At 58.9% G+C, this 17,992-nt stretch overlaps 1 protein-coding gene across 7 annotated transcripts in view; it reads left to right on the forward strand.

Moving 5' to 3' along the window:
- The window catches only part of GNAS (GNAS complex locus), a 48,249-nt gene that overhangs the window by 14,314 nt on the left and 15,943 nt on the right, over window positions 1–17,992 (forward strand). Inside the window, exons 3-4 of one of the 7 annotated variants that reach the window (XM_062204414.1) lie at window positions 5,402–5,416; window positions 17,814–17,862. The exons of 2 other annotated variants lie outside the window; for them this stretch is intronic. In XM_062204414.1, coding sequence (XP_062060398.1) covers window positions 5,402–5,416; window positions 17,814–17,862 — 64 coding nt within the window. Of the gene's footprint in view, window positions 1–5,401; window positions 5,417–14,925; window positions 15,010–17,313; window positions 17,500–17,813; window positions 17,863–17,992 lie in introns of those variants that run through there. 4 more of the 7 variants (XM_062204421.1, XM_062204419.1, XM_062204418.1 and 1 more) reach the window with 4 other exon arrangements.

The raw sequence follows: 17,992 nt of genomic DNA on the forward strand, positions 1-17,992 counted from the left end.
CTGCTCTGGTTTTATTTCTTTACCCAGAGGGCACAAGCAGTCCATGCACGCACACACACACTCGCACACTCGCACGCCCGTCGGGTGGGAGGCTGGATTCCTTCCTTTGCTTGCCTCCTCTGGTCTTTTGTCATCCGAGGGCCCTCAGACTGGCTCCCCTTAGCCCACTCTTTGTTGCTGTTGAAAGAAATGTCCAGATGGAAGCAGAGAGGTGGACGTGGGTTCCCTTGTCAGTTTCAAAAGGACACGGGGAGGGGGGAACGAGAGAGGAAGAAGGCGGCAGAGAGGAAGCTGAGGGAAGTGGGCGTCTGGCCAAGTTCAGCACCAGATGAGCTCCCTGCCTTCAAGAAACTTCCAACCAGGAAGGGGTCAGGTTGCACAGGCAGGGGATGGCCAGCTGCCAGGCAGGGAGCGGCCAGCACAGCCGAGGGCCCCGGTTCGGCCGGGGGCGGGGGGGGGGGGCGCAGCTTGCCACGGTCCCACTGCCCCATGAGGTCCCAGAGAGCAGGGGCTTTGAGGGTGTTGATGGTGGGGGGGAGCTGGGGTGCAGGACAGAGCCAGCACAGACCCCAGCCCCAGGCTGGTCCTGTCGCCCACAGCGGGCCCTGTCTGCTTCCCCGGCTGTTAATCTTCTAACGGAAAACGATTGTCCATTTTATCTGGAAATGAGTGCCGTGCACGCCCCAGCGCGCTCTGCCTGTCCGAGTGTTTTCACAACGCCGTGGCCCACTTGGTGGTGTGGTGCTGTCTCAGGAAAGCTGGCGCACCGGGCACCTTTTTGTCCTTAAACAAATCTGATCTTCAGGAGTCCTTTGATTCAATAATTTCCCAGAATAAAACAAAGCACATTGTACCCAGCACACAGCGTGTGCGCTACGTGTACATCGGGTGTGCACGGGTCCCTGGAGCTTTGCAGGCTGCAGCTACCCCAGCACAGGCATTGTCTTCTTTTTTTTTCCCCTTCCTTCCTTTCCTCCTCTCACCCCCTCCCCCTTTGAAAAACAAGTTGAATTCTCCTGGGGTCCTTCATTGGGGGTGGGGGACAATTCCACTCTGTGCGGAAGGGAGAGGCCGAGCAGGGACAAGATGGATGGCTGGGGGGTGGGGGCCGCCAGGGCCAGAGGCAAACCCCAGGCCAGACCCGCAGCTTCCTGGTGTTGGGGGAGAGGACATTGTCAGCTGTCTCTCTGTGTCCTGTGCTCTTTTCATCAGCTCGAGCACAAGAGAAAAAAACAAAAAACAGAAAAATCAAAATCCTGTCCTAATTTATCATGGATGACCGTATTCTCCCAAGTTTTTGCCTTTTTGTTAAAAAAAAAAAAACAAAAACAAAAAAACACCAAGGCAGAGGGGCTGCAGCTGCTGGTGCCCGAGTCAGCCCCTCTCTACCAGGAAAACCCACGCTCTCCCCGCAGCCTGTGGGCGCCAGGACATAGGACATGCTCCTAACTGATGTGGGTGAAGTTTTTGTAGCACTTTGAAACAAAGCAAAATGGCTGACAAGGAGCCAGGGGAGGGGCAGGAGCACTGGCTGTCCCAGTGGCCGAGAGCAGGGGTGGCTGGGGACCAAGGGTGGAATCGCACACCTGAATCAGGAGAACACCGTGGTGGAGACAGGGGTCACTAAGGTTTTGGGCTTTTGACCATGACAGACCCGAGGTTTATGCCACGTGTTGGTTGTGTCCAGCTTGGCAAAGCACATGGAATACCGGCCTGGCCGTGGGACACTGAGGGGGTGGGTTCCTAATTTGGGGGTTCACTTGTGCCTCAAACGAGCCTTGTCTCCTCTTTGCCTCTCAAGTAGCACCTCTGCTTGCACGTCAGCCGCGCCCGGCGGGAGGACGGATCATGGCTGGGTCGGTGAGTCTGCCCTCATGTGGGCACCTTCCTTCCTTCATTCATTCGTTCGGTGTTACAACCTCCAGTGCCTTGTGTGTGTGCCCTTCCACACGTGGAGCACCAGGGCCTCCGGGTGGTGCCACTCCCCTGGGAGAGCTTAGGGTCAAAGCAGAAATCTACAAGAAAGGATTAAGGAGGGAATGTATGGCGCCATGCAGAGACAAGGGGGCGATGGCCAAACCCTAGACTTGAGCAACCTCCTGGGAGATGTCCAGGCCAGCTGTGCAAACCGAGGCAGAGCACGTGTGATTCCAGTGCGGGGGCTGAGGGTCTGACGTGGTCAGGACAGATACCGTGTCCAGATGCCCAGGGGGGACGACCCACTGGCCAGCTCCCCGTGCAGCCCGAGGCCGCCATTTGCTCCGTGAAGAGCAGTGGTGGCCGCTCTCTGGGCCCAGAGTGGACCTGGTATTGATCTCTTGTTGAGGCCTTTCTGCTTTAGCCAGCTCCCTTCTTTTCATTTGTGCTCTGACTGGAGCCAAAGTGTGCCTTCCAGAATCTTCCGGGACTGAAACCCTGCTAGAGGGTGACCCCGGGTTCTTCCATCTACCCCTAGACTCTTCCGTCTGTGTCGAGGGTCTTTGGCAGGAGCCAGCCCCAGGTCTCAGTTCCCCATCCCCGCCTTAGCCCCCGACCCAGGGCCTCTGTCCCATCTTCTGATGCGGGTAGAGATGCTGTCTGTTCGAATCCCTTGACTGTGGCAAAGCACAGCTTCCGCTCCTAGAATCTTATTTCCAGGGTGCCTTTCACCATTGCTCGTGAGTTACCCGCGTGCCACCCTTGGCATGGTGCCTCTCGCCCCTGGGTCTGTGCCAGCTCAACATGCTACGTGGCCTGGGTGTTTTTCTGGAAAGAGGCTTATGTGTACGGCTCGACAGATCTCCCTGGGTTGGAAACCAGATGAGGCAAGTGTTCCTGTGTGCTGTGCAACCCGAGGGGCTCAGACACATTCTGTTCCTGTGATGAGTAAGATTGTGGTTGACAGGATTATTAAGTTTTGTCTCCTTAGATGTCGCCACCCCTCAAAGAGAGCTAAAGCGGGGATGCCTGGATTCTGTGTGCCCATGGCAAATGGGAGAAGTGGTGATTTGGCCCTGAGCCCACTCACCTCCCTGCAGGTGGCTATGTTCTGTTCAGTTAATCCCATTAGCTGGCAGAGGCTTAGGGGGCTGCTCTTATGGACATTTGCATTTTAATAAAGCACTCTATACAGCCAAAGAGCAGAGAGAGTCACGTCTCTAACAGTGGGTTCCTTAAGGTAGAATTCAGAAAGGAGGCCTGGGGAGGGGGGCTTTCAGGCCACCGCCTTCCCTCTCCACCTCTCATCCCTGCTCGCCTCCTCTTGTCCCCCCTGCCTGGGGCCCTGACTCTCCAGCAGGGCTCAGTGCAGTCGCTTGGTTTCCCCCGGTGTGAGCCCAGGACCTGGGGACCCGTCCTCCCCTGTGAGCCCAGGCTAGGGCCTGGCAAGTGAGACGCAGCCTTCCACGGGCCTGGGAGCCTTCGGGAGCAGGTCGATGCTGCGAAGCCCCTTGTGTCCGCCGTCATGCACAGTAGCGACACACAGAGCCAGCAAGAAGTAAAAGAGGCGGGAAGACCCTGTGGTCACTTTGCAGCCTTTGAAAACAAGGTAGAAAGTGGGGGGCATGGGGAGCATGGAGCCAGACCAACCAAGCAGCAAGCCCTGGCCTACGTGTTACATAAGCAGCCCCCAGCTGCCCTGAGGCCCAGCTGGAGGAGAACCGGGCTTAGTGGTGCCCGGTCTGGCTTCACACCTTAGCTAGAGTTACTCGCAGGTGTATTAACAACTCATGATGCACTCCAGGGAGGCCTCGGCCGCCCTTGGACCTGCCAGATGGGCGCGTGTGCATCTAGAAACCCCCGGGGCTGCCAGGTCAGCTCCCCAGAGGGCCCTGTCCGAGGTGCAGGGTCTTGAGGAAGAGGAAGTAAGGCTAAGAGTGGCAGCCTCTGGCGGGCAGTTCTTACAGGGCCAGGAGTAGACGTTACGGACGCCTCCCCTCCTGTGCGTCGGGACGTGTCCGAGAGCAGAATTGCTCAGGCTCTGAGCTCCTTGTTTTTTAAGTGTTACCCACCTGAACTATTCTTTTCAGAAAGTTTTGAGCTGGGGACAGGATGAGAATGACCTTGTGACAAAATGAGCAGACTTTAGAAGAAGCCCTAAATGCTGGAGTGTCCAGGGGAAAGGCCCCCGCCCCGCCCCGCTCCACCCCGCTCCGGGTCTGTGACACTGAGCTGGGAGGAGGACACTCAGTTCTTCGTGGAAGTCACAGCTTTGTTTCAGACACACACATACACACACACATGCACGCGCAGGCACAGACTGGCGGCGATGTGACCCACACACTCGCGCTTGGATTTTACCTTCTTAGGTCCAGAACCTCTCCATTGCCTTGCAAGTAGCTTCCCCTTATCCCTTAGCTCAGTCGAGGGTCGGGGGGTGGGGGAGCCCAGCCTCCGAGGCTCACTAAATCGTGTGCCCTGACAATGACTTGTAATTAGGGGCGCCGGTGCGGATCGAGAGCCCAGAGGTAGCCGCCGCCGCCGCCATCCCTGCCGATGAGAAACGGCCCCGCCGGCACCTTGCCGCAGACACAGGCCAGCTCAAAACATTGATTGTTTTTCTCAGCAGCCTCCCAAGGTTAGGATTCTGCTTCCTGCTGACTCGTCCATCACCAGGGGCTTGATTTCAGGCAGAGAAAGGACCACTGTAGCAAATGCAGAGAGCGGGCAGAGGGATGCACAAGGGGTTATACCAATGGCAGCAAAAATCAGCCGTTCCATGGCCCTGTAGCTCTTCAATTAGGATGAAAGAATGAGATGTCTGGGGAGAAGGAGCCTCCGAAAGAGCTGCAGGCTACCGGAGCACAGAGTGCAGGAGCAGCGGCTGTGGGGGGCTGCTCGTGGGGGCGAGGGAGCAGAGCCCCTCCCGTGTGCCACCAGCCAGGACCCGAAGGGCTGAACCTAGCCAGCTGCCTTTCCCTTTGCCTTCACGGGGAGACGGGACCACAGCTCAGAGGCTGGTCCTCCGAGCTTGGGCACTGTTTCCCTAGCCGGAGTGCCCTGTTTTTGAACTGATGTGTTTCTGTGGAGTCAGGTGCTAAGTCGGATGCATGGTTCAAATGGACGTTCGAGGGCCTGGGAAGTGGAGAGAGGGAGACCGAGCGCAGCAGGTGCGGGGACTGTTGTGTCAGTCAGTGGAGGCTGCGATTGGAGAACCAGAGAAGGGAAGGGCCCTGCTCCCTGGCCTTGTCTGTGATTCTTGCCCTAATCTTAGGCATCGACCCCCATCGAGCTACTGCTGGCCCAGCAGTGCCAGGCTGGCAGCATTGTTTAGAAAGGGGGAAAAAAAGGAAAAAGTAACTCCTGGATTCTTTCTGGGAGCCAGAAAGAGCCTCAGCTTCTGGGAGTGGCAATGTAGGAAAGAAAAAGGAGCAAAATGCATCCAGACCAGCCGTGGGTCCCCAGAGCTGCAGAGAGCAGAGAGGAAAGGAGACGTAAGGTGCATTTTTCCGTACTCCTCTCGCCTGCTTCCTTGGCTCTTTCAAGGCAGGCGGCATCAAGCACAGGCTGCACGCAGAGCCTCCCGTGCAGCATCGCCGAGAGCAGAGAGGGGCTGAGCCTGCTCATCGCGGCTGCTGTTCTGCACCCGCCAAGCTCGGTGTCTGTGTGGGCAGCGGCGGCGGCACTGCTGAGAGAGCCCCGAGGCCCCGGATTAGACGCTGAGGGGGCACTCTGCACCCCACCCCGGGAAGCACTTCCCCGACATTTTTTCCTGGGGTCCCTCGTTCCCCTCGCTATATAGTCGTGCCGAGAGAGACACTTCTGGTTTTGATGCTTATTAACGGGCAGCCGATCATGAAACAGCAGGGACAAGGAGCTTTGTGGCAGGCGAATTCTGGGCATTGTCGAGTGAAACCACTTAATTTCTTACACTTAGGAAGAGGATTCAAGCGAAATGCAACATGTGCAGAATCTTGTGGGAGCCGGCGATGGTCTGACATCGCCCAGGGCTACTGCTGTCTCCGCGTCGGAGCTGAGTCCAAATGCGAATTTGCTCCGAGCTCTGTGCACGGCGGCCGTGCTGCTGCAGGGGAACAGAGATCTAGCTGATTTTTTTTTAATGGATCAAGGTAGAGGGGAAAAAACACTTGAAAAATAGAAAAATAGGTTAAAACTGGTTTTTCCCCTCTCCCATGTAGAAAGCAGTATTAGGAGCTGTTCCGCTTGGAGGGGGGAAGACACGAGGGCTCACGCAGGCTGCTTGCATGTCCCTTTGTACCGTGAGCATAATTTGGATCCAGAGGTTTACCAGGCTTGGGGGTCAGAGGGCACCTTCTCCAGATTGTGCGTGTTCAGTGTCAGGGTAAGCAAAGCCTTTGAGGATTTTGTCCCCTTGGAAAAATAAGTAGGCATTTGGGAAAATGAACATGTTTAGGCTTTTTGAGAACTATCACGAGGGGGTGGGTGAAGAGGAGGTGGTGGCGATCGCAATCCCGTCTGGAGAACTGGTCTCGTTTTTCATGTCAGAATTCACCTAGGCTGAGATGAGGGGCTGCTTGATGTAGACCATTTACACTTTGTGCTTCCTGGCCTCAGCAGAGCCAAGCACTAGGAACAATGTAACCCTAAGAGGAATCAATAGGAACAATGTAACCCTAAGAGGATCCATTCTTTCGGTTGTTACTCTGCTCTGGGAAATTCTGAGTCGTTTAGCACAAGCTAAAAACTCCGATTCGCATCGCTAGGAATACGTGACACTTGCTCCCATTCCTACGGCTTTTTGCCGTCCACAAACTCCCTTTTGACATCGGTTTTTGTCTTCTCGACACCAAAGCATCCGATGAATTTGGTCAAAAGTTCAGTGTTGAAAAAGCATCTGGGGGCTTTGTGCACTAACAGCAGCTTGCCTGGACACTGGAGCCACTCGGAGCCCAAATGCCCGGGCTAAAAGCCTTGTGAGGACTGAGCCAGCCCGCGCTCCCAGGGGCCAGCAGAGGGACTTTGCAGGAGCAAGGCGCGGTGCTGTAGAGGGGAGGAGGAAACAGGCTGGTCCGCCCAGGCAGCCGAGGGGGAGACCGTCGGCCACATCGCTGTCAGCCAGGATGGGGCTACAGCCCACAGCCATATTAGAATTCAGAGGCAGCCGAAGCCGCCTGCCCCCAGTCTGTCCTAGGTTACAGCCAGCTCAAGCCAGCAAGCAGAAGACAGGGCTGAGACTTGCCTGTGTAGACAGAGGGGTTTTGTGTCTTAAAAAATCGGACCTCCTCCTCCTTGTCTTTAAGTCCCTAAAATTGAGAGTAGGTGATTCTCTTCTCTCTCTCGCCCTCTCTCTCATGCATAGCCAATTTAGATTCTCTTGGCTGGAATTTTTCCTACTCTCTCAATGCAGTGAAAAGCAGGCAGACAGAGTCGGGGCCGGGGACAAGGACAGGCAGGGCGGCTCCCTGGTGTACCTGCCCCGTGTGCTTCGGTCTCGTGCCACTCATTTCTATCCACAAATCGCTCAGCCCTGAGGAGCACGTGGAAGCCCCCCCAGATGCTGCCCCTCATTGCTCATGCTCACGCCCCCACCGGGGTGCAGGCAGGGCAGGGCCCAGATGTGCCCAGACTGCCGGAGCCCAGCCTCGGTCCTTTATCCCGTGTTATATTCATGGAGCCGGGGAAGCGTGTTTGCGGCAGCTTCCCGCACCCAGAGAACCCCGGGGAAGACGGGTCAAGGGCTGGTGACTTGGATGTATCAGTAGCCCATGAAGCAGACCAGAGAATTCTAAGAGTGGGTCTCTGCTAGCCAAATCAAAGTCGAGCGACAGCCGGGTGACTTCACAGAGCGCTCAGGTATGCGAGGAAGGGTCAGCAGGGTTCAGTTGCTATCAGTCTTGGAGGTTTTCTGCTTGTTTGCTTCCCTGAGGGTTTGGTGCTGCTGGCAGTGTTTGTCCCTCCTTGCGGATTTCTGTCCTGCCTCACATAGCTGAGAGATACGGGTCTGTTTTTCTCAAAGCCTCGCCTATCGCTGGCATCATGTTTGTCCTGTGCTCAATCTTGTTTTCCTTCCTTTCAACTCTCTGCCTGCTCTACTGTAACCCCCACCCCCATAAATCTAATGGCTATGTGGTTATGACAAGTAGGGGGATTTCTTTACCTCATTGAAGAGTGGGTAAAGGAAATTAAATAGGAGGCGATTTACACAGAAGGTTAAGATATTAAGTCTACCTGGTATTGCACTAGTCAGTGTTTTTTGTTTTTTTAATCAACTTCCTTTGCGTGGTTCACCCATGTGGCACCCCCTGGAATGAAGACAGGGATCCGGGGTCTTTGCTGTCAGTGGAATGGACTGCGAGGAAGGCTCCCCAGGACCTAGCCCAGGCACCCCGAGGGAATAGTGCGGCTTGCTGTGGCTGGTCCTAGACACTTCCAAGTTGCCTCCTACCAGCACACTGGCATCACTCCAGAACCACAAGGCTTGGTCGCCACGTTCCCTAGGAAGTCAGCTACCTGCATGGGTGGCTGTGGCCTTCCTGCCACAGGTTGGTCGCAGGGAGCCAGGGAAAGCGTGGTGGGGTGGCCTCCCCCTCCAAGGTGGCCATCGCTTCCCTGTGTGGAGCACTGCTTTGCCAGAGTTTTGATTTCTCAGCGTTAGGTCACTGCAACCCCGGGATAAAAATAGGTATAATGAGCACGTTACAGACTGGAGCCTGCATGCCCAGCCTCGTGCCACTCCCTCTAATAAGACCAATTTCGGTGACACATTTCCTAGAATCCTGGGCTTGCCTCCATCGCTGGACTCCTCCGAGAGCCAACTGTAGGACAGACCCGTTTGCTTTAGAACCTAAAAGGGCCGAGTCCTGTTGGAGCCTCGTTTTCTTCCCTGCCTTCACACATCGAAGGTCTGGCTCGATTTTCCTGGTTGTGGGTTTTTTTAAAAAAAATTTTTTTCGGACTAGAAAGCCAAGGCTCCATTCTCCCACAGGGCTGACATTTCTGGTGAAGCCTGGGCACACATGGTCTTCCATGCCTGTGGCAAGAGGCTCTTTGCTGGCTGGTGCTGGAGCTGCTACCAGTTAATTGGGGAAAAATGTGAGTTCGGCATCGCAACTGCAGCCGAGCTGGGCACACAACAAGTACACCTGTCACTTGAGCCAGTGTCCAAAATGCAGCCCCATGGATCACAGCTGTAGCATTATTTCAGCATGAGCAATTCAGTATTTAATGTTCCTTAGAAAAAAATAATCCTAAGCTGCTACTGTTCAGTCGTTAACCCCTTGGGGGGCTCCCCAGGACATGGGGAGTCATTCACACTTTGCTCAGCCAGCAGGGATACGGGACCCTCCCAGTTCCGCTAAAAGATCATTCCTTACCCAGTGAGAGCAGGGCCTACAGAGACAGCCTCCTCTCGGCCTCTGTCTAGAATGAGCAGTTCGGTTGGGTTTTCTCTTGTTTGTATTTTTACCTGTATACAGCGGGTACTGCTGTCTGCTTTCGGCAGTTTCCACTTCCTTCATATTTCCGTGGTAGCTTCAATTAGCCAGTCCTCGTCGGCAAATCTTAATTTACAATTAAGTGTGTGTGTGTGGGGGGGGGGGTGTTCATTCTTAATCAGAACTTGTCATTTTATGTCAGTGGCCCCTAAAACAACACACATTGCAATCCATCCTGTCACCTAGGTCCTCATACATGAATTGGCTGTCTAGAATTCACTCGATTCAGAGGCCCAGTCTGCCCTCTGAGAGAAGTGGGCCATATTTAGTTTTTAAAGCAAGTCTACTTTGCCTTCTTTGTAAAGTCAGCAACATTCTTTCAATTTTTTCAGTGTAATTAGCACAAAAGGAACGTAATCTGAGAAGGTAGTAGAGAGTAAAGCAAACCCAGAGACAGGAACATTCAGAGAGTGGGCAGGGGAATTCTTCCCAGCGCTGGGTGGCTGCAGAGAGAGACCCCGGGACGTGGCAGTGGGTAGAGCTAAAGTCGGCAGCTTGTCGAAACATATCTTTTCCATCTGATCCCAAGACGGGCTGCAACTGCCCCGTGCTCTCTGGCTTAATCATCCACTCCTCCTTAGAACCTTCCAGAGAACGGCCAAGAGAGTGCCATCTGCACCCTGCTACCCTGGAGCCCGGTCCCGACAGGCCAGGGAGGGCGGCGTGCACGGGCCTCTGGGCCCTGCAGCCACGCACTGACTTGGAGGCCGAAGGGCATTCCTGCGGGGAGAAGGCACCTGGCGCACTGCTGTGGTTCAGTTCTTTTCCAGATCAAACCCTGGGAAGGGGCGGGGCGGGGGGCGCTTGGCGACAGTTCTCTGGTTTTCAGGTCGAGGGCAAATGTGTGTGGGCAAACCCCAAACAAGGAGAAGGTACCCACATTTCTAGGTGGGCCTACTAAGGTCGTGTTAATGTCTTCCTTCAGGGTCTACCCGTGGCATATGGGAGTGGGGCCAGAGAGAGAGGGGCTTTTGGTCACCAGGGCAGGTGGCACAGAATCTCAGTCGCCCCAGACTAGGGCCACTGCACGGCTGATGAGAATCGCACCTGCATCAGTGAATAAAGTCACAGTGAAGACACCAGGCTTGGCCACCAGCAGCCTGTGACTGAAAGAGACACATTGTCTAAGCAGGTTTTTAACTGAGCCTGCATTTGTTAATTGTCTACACCCTCATGGGGTTACACTGGAAGACTGAATATAATGGGGGGGGGGGGGACGCTACAATCTTAAGAGCTGTTAAAGGGCATCTTTCTCCAAGGCAATGTCCCTGGGGCCCGGGCGGTTTAAATAAGACACCCTGTACATAAGAGCAGAAGGTAGCCGGCCCAAGCCTGTGCTTAACTCCTCTCCCTGCGGTATTCCCCATCCTGGATGAGTTTCCATCTTCAAGGCCAAGTTCAAAATTCTAAGCCACAGGTTTTCCCATTGCCTTTCCCCTAAGGGAAGCTGAGGGTCTTTTGCTTCAGGAACATTGACTTTCTTGCTGGAGAGTGTGAGACTCTTCCCCGTGTTTTCACCCCACTCGGGTCTCTAGTAAGTAGGTCTGTTAGTCCGTCATCGTCCGGGAGCGGGGCGTGTGCAGGCCTCCTGGGTGTCCCGTCTGGTTCTGTGATGAACTGTCCACGCTGCTGCCTGTGTCCCGTAGATGGGGCTCCCTCTGGCTGCTGCTGCTGGGTTTGTTTCCTCTTCTTGACGTCCAAATTGTCTGTCCCTCTTGTATCTTGTACCAAGGCTACTGTGCGCATCACGCCACGTCACGCGTTATAAAAGGAGCAAGGAGACTTCCCACCCCTTTTAAAGTAGTCATTAGCTTTGGTAAAAACCTGTCCCCACCCTCGCTGGGGCACCTGGGGGAGTTGTAAGAAAGACTCCTCTGCCTTGGAAACTGGGCACCCATGACAGCCAGGAAGCTCCTCTCCTGGGTGGTGCCTGCCCGTCAGAGGCAAGCAGAAGTCCCTGCTGCCCGCATCTCACGTGTCCTGGATTGATGTAGATGCCTCACTGGCAGCACAAAGCCACTGGCGACCCAGACGTGGGCACTCGGGCACCCCCACCCGCTGTTTGAACCAGAGTGTGTTCGGGATCAAAGACAGAGAGTTTGAAGATTAGTGATGGGTGTTCCATAGGGAAATGATACCTCCGTGGCCGTGGAATCCATTCTTCAGTCGCTGGCTTCTAGTCTGCTGAGCCAAAGCTCCATGACTTGTGTGTGGCATTCAGTGAGTTTAGGGTTACTTTGTAACTGAAGTTGCTAAACTAGTGAATATGACAAGAAAAAAAAAATGTCCCCGACCATCACTGCATTAGGTTTTTGAGACCCTGCGTGGTGTCGCGGGGCAGAGCCCTCAGACAGGGATTCTGGGGTCAGAGAAGAGCACGGTGGGACAACAGCCACTTGTATCCTTCATTGGCCGTTTAATTAAAGTGCAGAGTGTGCTTTGAAGACAGAGAGCACTGTGGAAGCGCTAAATACTATGATTAAAGCCTTACAGCGCAAGTTTCTGTTTCACTGGAAACCCATCTATTGTTTCCAAGGCTATTAAAATAATATTATAATTGTATTTTCTATGAGCTCTTGGAAAATAGCTTACACTGACCCCAACTAATGAAAGGCCACGGAGAACACTGCCATCCCCAAACCGAACTACATCACGAAGCAAACAGCATGCTCAGGATTCCAGGCGGTGGCGAGCTTCTTGCTGCTTCTGGGGGCAGATGAGGCATTCCTTCCTCAGGGAGAGGCCTGCGACCAGGGCACACAGCCTGCATCTCTGATCACGATGCTTAGGAGACCCGGACCGCCTCACGCGGGTTCTTCCGCTGTTGTGAAATTCGGAATGTCAGAGAGAATGTGGCTAGGCCATCTCTACGTGTAGCATGTGACTTGGTCTGTGTAACCCGGCTGTTCTGTGAGGTGACCTGGCGTCTCAGCTTAGGGACACGCTATTATCTCCACTTGCTGTCATTGGCATGCAGTGAGTCACCTGTGCTAGGACGAGACCTGTCCCCTCTCGGGATGTTTTGTACCCAGGATGTCCTGGCCTTATCTGTCTCAGGAGCCAGACATTTCTCTAGCTTCACCTCACCCGGAGCCCAGACCAGGGCTTCTCTGGTCTGGACTGTTCAAGACTTATGCTAACGGATTGCTCTACGCTCAGAGCATACGCTAGGTACTTAAAACGGTAATGACCTGTTAAAATAAATTAGCGACTCACATGAGAAGGGCACATCTAGTGGCCTGCCAATGTGAAAATCTCTTAAGATAAGTTTTAGGGCCCCGGGGTAGCTCCATTGCTGAGCAGGAAACTGTAGATGGTGTTCGCTCCCTCCCCATGGGAATTCAGTAAAACTCTCTTCTTCTACTTTGTATCGAATGAAAACAGAAAGCAACCAGACCACAACCCCACTTGTGTTTCCGAGCTCCCGATGCCAGTCGCTTGGGTGTCAACCCTTGATTGCACCTGCTGCCATTTATTTACAAAGTCCGTGCTTTGTCCGTCAGTGGTCAGTCATCATAAAATACGAGTGAACCCTACACTGAAAACATTTTTTTTCAAGGATGGCTTTGCTGGGTTAGGAGATGAGGAGTAAAGCCTGACCGTGTGCCACTTCTTTCTAGGACAAAAGTCTTGATTGTGCCTTGCCTGGAGCTAGAACGTGTGTCAGTGTAAGACGTGGGACCGTCTCCCTCCTCCTAGGCTCAGACAGTTCTCTAAAAGGGGAAAGTAGTAACAACTGGGATTTGCAAGTAAGGGAGTTCGTTATCTTCATTGTATAACTGTGCAGTGACTAGCATAGGTGTGCGGCTACTGCGTACCCTATACCTCTAAAATACAATGTATTTGTGCTTTGCCACAGTACAAACAGGAAGGGAGATTTTGAACAAATGGAGCAAAACAAACATTTCTGGCCTGTTCTTCCCTCTTAGAAGTCTTGGACCCATTTTTAAAAGTGATAATTGATGAACCAGATTTCATCCAAGATTTTTTTTTTTTTTAATATCTAGAGATATAGAAGTTAGGCCCTATCTTCAAGGAAGCTCTAATCTCGGTGGGGAAGGAGACAGTCCCGATCGCTTCCGGCAGCCTTGGAAATCGTCGCAGGGCCTGGCGGTGGAATCCTCACCTGAGCACACTGGGGAGTGCTGGCCCAGTGTTTTATCCAGAAAGGCATCCGCCTAGAGCAGTGGTTGCTGCGAGCCTTTGGAGAAGGGGGCTGTGGGCAGGGGCGTCGGCGCTGGGATCCACAGTAGGGCTGGGGAGGCCGCTCAGGCAGCCAAGCTCTGTCTCCTGCTCGTAATTCCAGAAGGTTCTGTGGTGACTCTGAACTGCCCTCTGTTGTCCAGACTGAAAAAGGAGGCCCCGCAGCAGGCTGGCTGACGGGACCCAGCGGCCTGGCCCCAGGCATCTCTTTCTTGCTTTTGAGTTGGGTAGAGGGTGGGAGGGGGGCTTCAGTGGTCCTGTGAGACGGAGTGGCCAGGGCTTCTGGAAGCTTCTGCCAGTCGCCCCTCACTCCTAGCTGCGTTTCCAGTTCTAGGGGACTTTTTTTTTTTCCTCTGGTGTCTGAGAAAATTGGAAGGAGAGGTCGAGACTTCCTTGCAGGTCTGGGTTTGCCGCCCGGAGGCCCGGGCCCCGTGGACGGCAGGCGTGCAGTCGGAGGCCATGCCCCAGACACACAGCAGGCATGTGGACCACACGTTTATCGAGTGAATGAATGAACGAACGGCACCCAGGCAGACACCTTGGCAGCAGGTGGCCCAACCAAGGTCCCAGGATGCGTGGGCAGGGGTCCAGTGATCGGGAACAGGGCACCTGGGAGAGCTTTGACACAAGTTCAAGTTCACTGATCGACTTCTCCCTTTGTTCCAGGGCCGCCTGGGAGCACGCGGGCCGCACCAACTGCCTGGGCCGCGCGGCCACCGCCGGCTTCCGCCAGCAGCTGCCCCAGCTTCTCACGCCAAGAGCCGAAGGCGGCTCGTGCGGGCTTCGCCACGCACTGGGCTTGCGGGCGCGCGCCGCGGGCCGGCGGGCGGGCGGGCGGCGATGGTGCTGCTCCCGCGCGCGCTAACCGGGAAGCAGGAGGTGAGGAGGCGCGCAGCAGGGGTAAGCGCCGCCGTGCGTCGCACACTTTGCACGCCGCCCAGGGCTACACCACTCACCGAAAATTGGGAGGCAGGTCTGGGAGGCGGGGTCGGGCGCCCACTGCCTTGGGGGCGCCCGTGCCCCCCGCCCTCGCACCGCCGGCGCCCCCCACTTACACCCGCGCCACCCCCCGCTCCGGCCCGCACCCCCGGGGCGCGCCTTGGCCCGTTTGGGCGCGTCCTCGGTGGGCCGATTTTTCGCGCTTCCCCTTCGCTTTATAGGGGCCACCGCTATGGGTCGGTCCTCTGAAGAGGCTGGGGCGTCATCGGGCCCGGGTAGAAAACCCGGGCCCCGGCGGGGACACTCAGTCGCGTCGGCACCGCGGAGCGGGCTGCGTCAGGTGGCTGGCCCGGCGCGTTCGCCCGCTCTCCGGCTCGGGCTGCGGCACCGCGGCTGGAGCGACCCCGTCCCGGCGTGGGGCAGCGGCGGGCGGCCGGCAGGCGCTGCCTTGCGTGTGAGTGCACCTCACTCACATGTAAGTCGGGGGGCGCAGGGGCCTCCCGCGGAAGTGCGAGTCGCCCGGCGCGGGCACCAGCCAGCCGCCGGGGCCGGGACGGGGCAGGGGCGCCGGGCGCCGCTGTCCTGCCCCGCGCCTCCCGGGCACCCCCCGATCCTCTCTCTTTTCTCTTTTCTCTTCTCCATTGGCGTGCCCAAGAGCCAAGCCAGGAGCGCCTGAGCGTGACAGCAACTGGTGCCATCGCGCCTTCGCGCCCTCCTTTTTTGAGTTGTTTGACATCTCTCGGTGCTTTTTGGTGTCTCGCTGTTGTTGGGTGCTTTTTGGTTTGTTCTCGCCCCCCCCCCCCCCTTTTTCGTTTGCTCATCCAGTTTTTGGCGCTAACTCTTAGGCAGCCAGCCCAGCAGCCCGAAGCCCCGGGCAGCCCCGGGCAGCCCCGGGCCAGCGCGGCGAAGACCGCAGCGGCGGCGGAGCAACCCCCCCACCCCGTCCCCGGCCCCGACACGGGGCGCACGGGGGCCGGACAGCCCGAGGCCGGGGGCAAGCGGGGCGCTCGGGCCAGGCGCGAGCCGAGCTGGCCGAGCGACCATGCTGAAGATGGCCATGAAGCTGAAAGCCCGCGCGGCGGAGAGGCAGAGCAAGACGGCCGCGGCGGCTGCAGAGGTGGCTGCCGAAGCGGCGGCGGCGGCGGCGGCGCTGGCCGAGCCGAGAGAGCCGCGCGGGAGCGGGGACGCCGAGAGGCCCCCGAAGAGCCCGGCGCGCGAGGCGCCTTCGGAGAAGCTGGCGAGCGAAAAGGCGCGCAGGAAGGTGGAGAAGAAGCTGCTGGAGCGGACGAGGAAGCAGGAGAAGAGGAGGGCGAAGGAGACCAAGAGGCTGCAGAAGATGCTGGCCAAGCAGCAGCCGCAGCAGGCGGCGCCCGAAGCCCCGGAGGCGGCCAGGGGCCCCGAGGTGGCCGACGACGGCGACGGCGGCGAGGGCGCCGCGCGGGGCGTCGCCGGGGGCGGCGAGGGCGCCGCCGGCGGGGGCACGAGTAGGGCCTGGGCCGAGTGGGACGCGGACTCGGGCGGCGAGGACGACGCCTACTACGCGGCGCCGCGTGTCGGGGGCGTCGTGTGGCGGCCCGGGCCGCTCAAGGCCGGGGCGCTGAGCGCCCACCTGCCCCTGGTGGTGTTCCTGGTGTTCTCGGTGCGCAGCCCCTCGTGGGTGCTCAACTTCCTGCTGCAGAGGCGCACCGAGCAGGGCCGCGGCTGCGGCTTCGTGTTCGGGGCGACCTGCTGCTTCCGAGTGTTCCTGGGCTGCGCCTTCTTCTCCTACTTGGGCGGCCGCGCCAGGCGCAGGGGCCGCGGGCGCGCGGGGGCCGGGGGCGCCTTCGGCCCGGGCCAGGGCGCCCGGCGCCGGGGGCGCGAGGAGCGGCTCATCTAGCCAGCCCCTGCCCCGCTGCCGCCGCGCCCCCCGCGTGTGCAGCGTGGGTTTCCATCACCGCTGTATGTCGTGTGTGTGTGTGGACACATTTTCCTTTTCGGTTGCCCTGTCCTTTGCTTCGTGCCCGCCTCGCTTTTTTTCCACACTCCCTGCTCTCGGGCTCTCTCGCTCGCTCGCTCTCTCTCTCTTTTCGAAAATTTTCCTAAGTCCGGGCTCGGGCTCTCGCTCCCTCCCCTTCCGCCCACCCCGGCCCCTCGGCGGCGCCCGCGGGAGCGGGGGGGAGCGGCGGCCCGGGGGGTGGAGCGCTGGCGTCGTGCGAGGGGTCGTCCCTGGCGCGGAGACGCCCCCTCTCCCCGCCTCGGCCCGGCCCGCGTGGGGCCCCGGCCCGGGGGTGGGGGGCGGCTCCCCGGGCCCGCAGAGGCCCGGCCGGACGCGGGCGGAGGGACCCCCCTGCCCGGATTCCCGGGGCCACCTCCCTCCGCCGGCGCCCGCCCTCCCCGCCGCCGCTCCTCATCCCCCCTCCTCCTCCTCCTCCTCCTCCTCCTCCTCCTCCTCCTTCCACCCCCCTCGCCGCCGCCGCCGCCTCCTCCTCCTCCCCCCGCCTCCCCCCGCCCGCCGCGGCGCTTTTGGGTCGGGGCGGCGCGGGGCCCCGGCCGAGGCAATAAGAACGGCGGCGGCGGCAGCGGCGGCAGCAGCTCCCGCGGCTCCTGCTCTGCTGCGCCTCGCCTCGGCGGCGGCCATCACCCCTCCGCTCCGGCTAGAGGGGCGGGGAGCAGCGCGCGCCCCTCGGTGCGGCCGACGCCTCGCGGCCCTTCCCTCCGCGCGCCCCGCGGCCCGCGCCCCGCAGTCCGCCCCGCGCGCTCCTGCCCGGAGCCGAGTCCGCGCCCGGCCCGCCCGCCGCCGCCGCCGCCGCCGCCGCCGCCGCAGCCCGGCCGCGCCCCGCCGCCGCCATGGGCTGTCTCGGGAACAGTAAGACCGAGGACCAGCGCAACGAGGAGAAGGCGCAGCGCGAGGCCAACAAGAAGATCGAGAAGCAGCTGCAGAAGGACAAGCAGGTCTACCGGGCCACGCACCGCCTGCTGCTGCTGGGTAAGGGCGGGGCGGGGGCGCCGGCCGGCCCGGGGCCCAGGGGCGCCCCGCAGGCCGCGCGCGCCCAGCGCGCCCCCCGCCCCGGGCGCGCGGACCCCCGCGGGCCGAGCCGGCGCGGGGACCCCCCGGGCGCGGCCGCGAGCGCGCGGGGGCCCGCCCCGCGGTCCGTCTGTCCGGCTGGGCGCGCTCGCCCGCTCGCTGTCCCCGTCCGCGCGGCCTACACGACGCCAGGGGCTCGGGTGCGTGCTGCGGAGGGGGAGGGGGCGGCCCGCGGGGCTCCCGGGACTGCGGCAGAAAGAGGGTTTCGGGGACAGGAAATGGGGTGGCGGGCGGCGCGGGGGGGGGGACCCGCCTCTGCCGGGGGTGTCTTCTGCCGGGCGAAGGGGCCGCGGGGCGGGGGGCGGTGACATCAGCTCTTCGCCGTGGCGCGGAACGCGAAGGTGGTGCGGGGCGCGGCGCGGCGGGGCGGGGGGGTGCCGCGGCGCCACGGGAG

Source organism: Lepus europaeus, chromosome 10 (assembly GCF_033115175.1).
Source record: "Lepus europaeus isolate LE1 chromosome 10, mLepTim1.pri, whole genome shotgun sequence".
In the NCBI taxonomy this organism is placed as follows: Eukaryota; Metazoa; Chordata; class Mammalia; order Lagomorpha; family Leporidae; genus Lepus; species Lepus europaeus.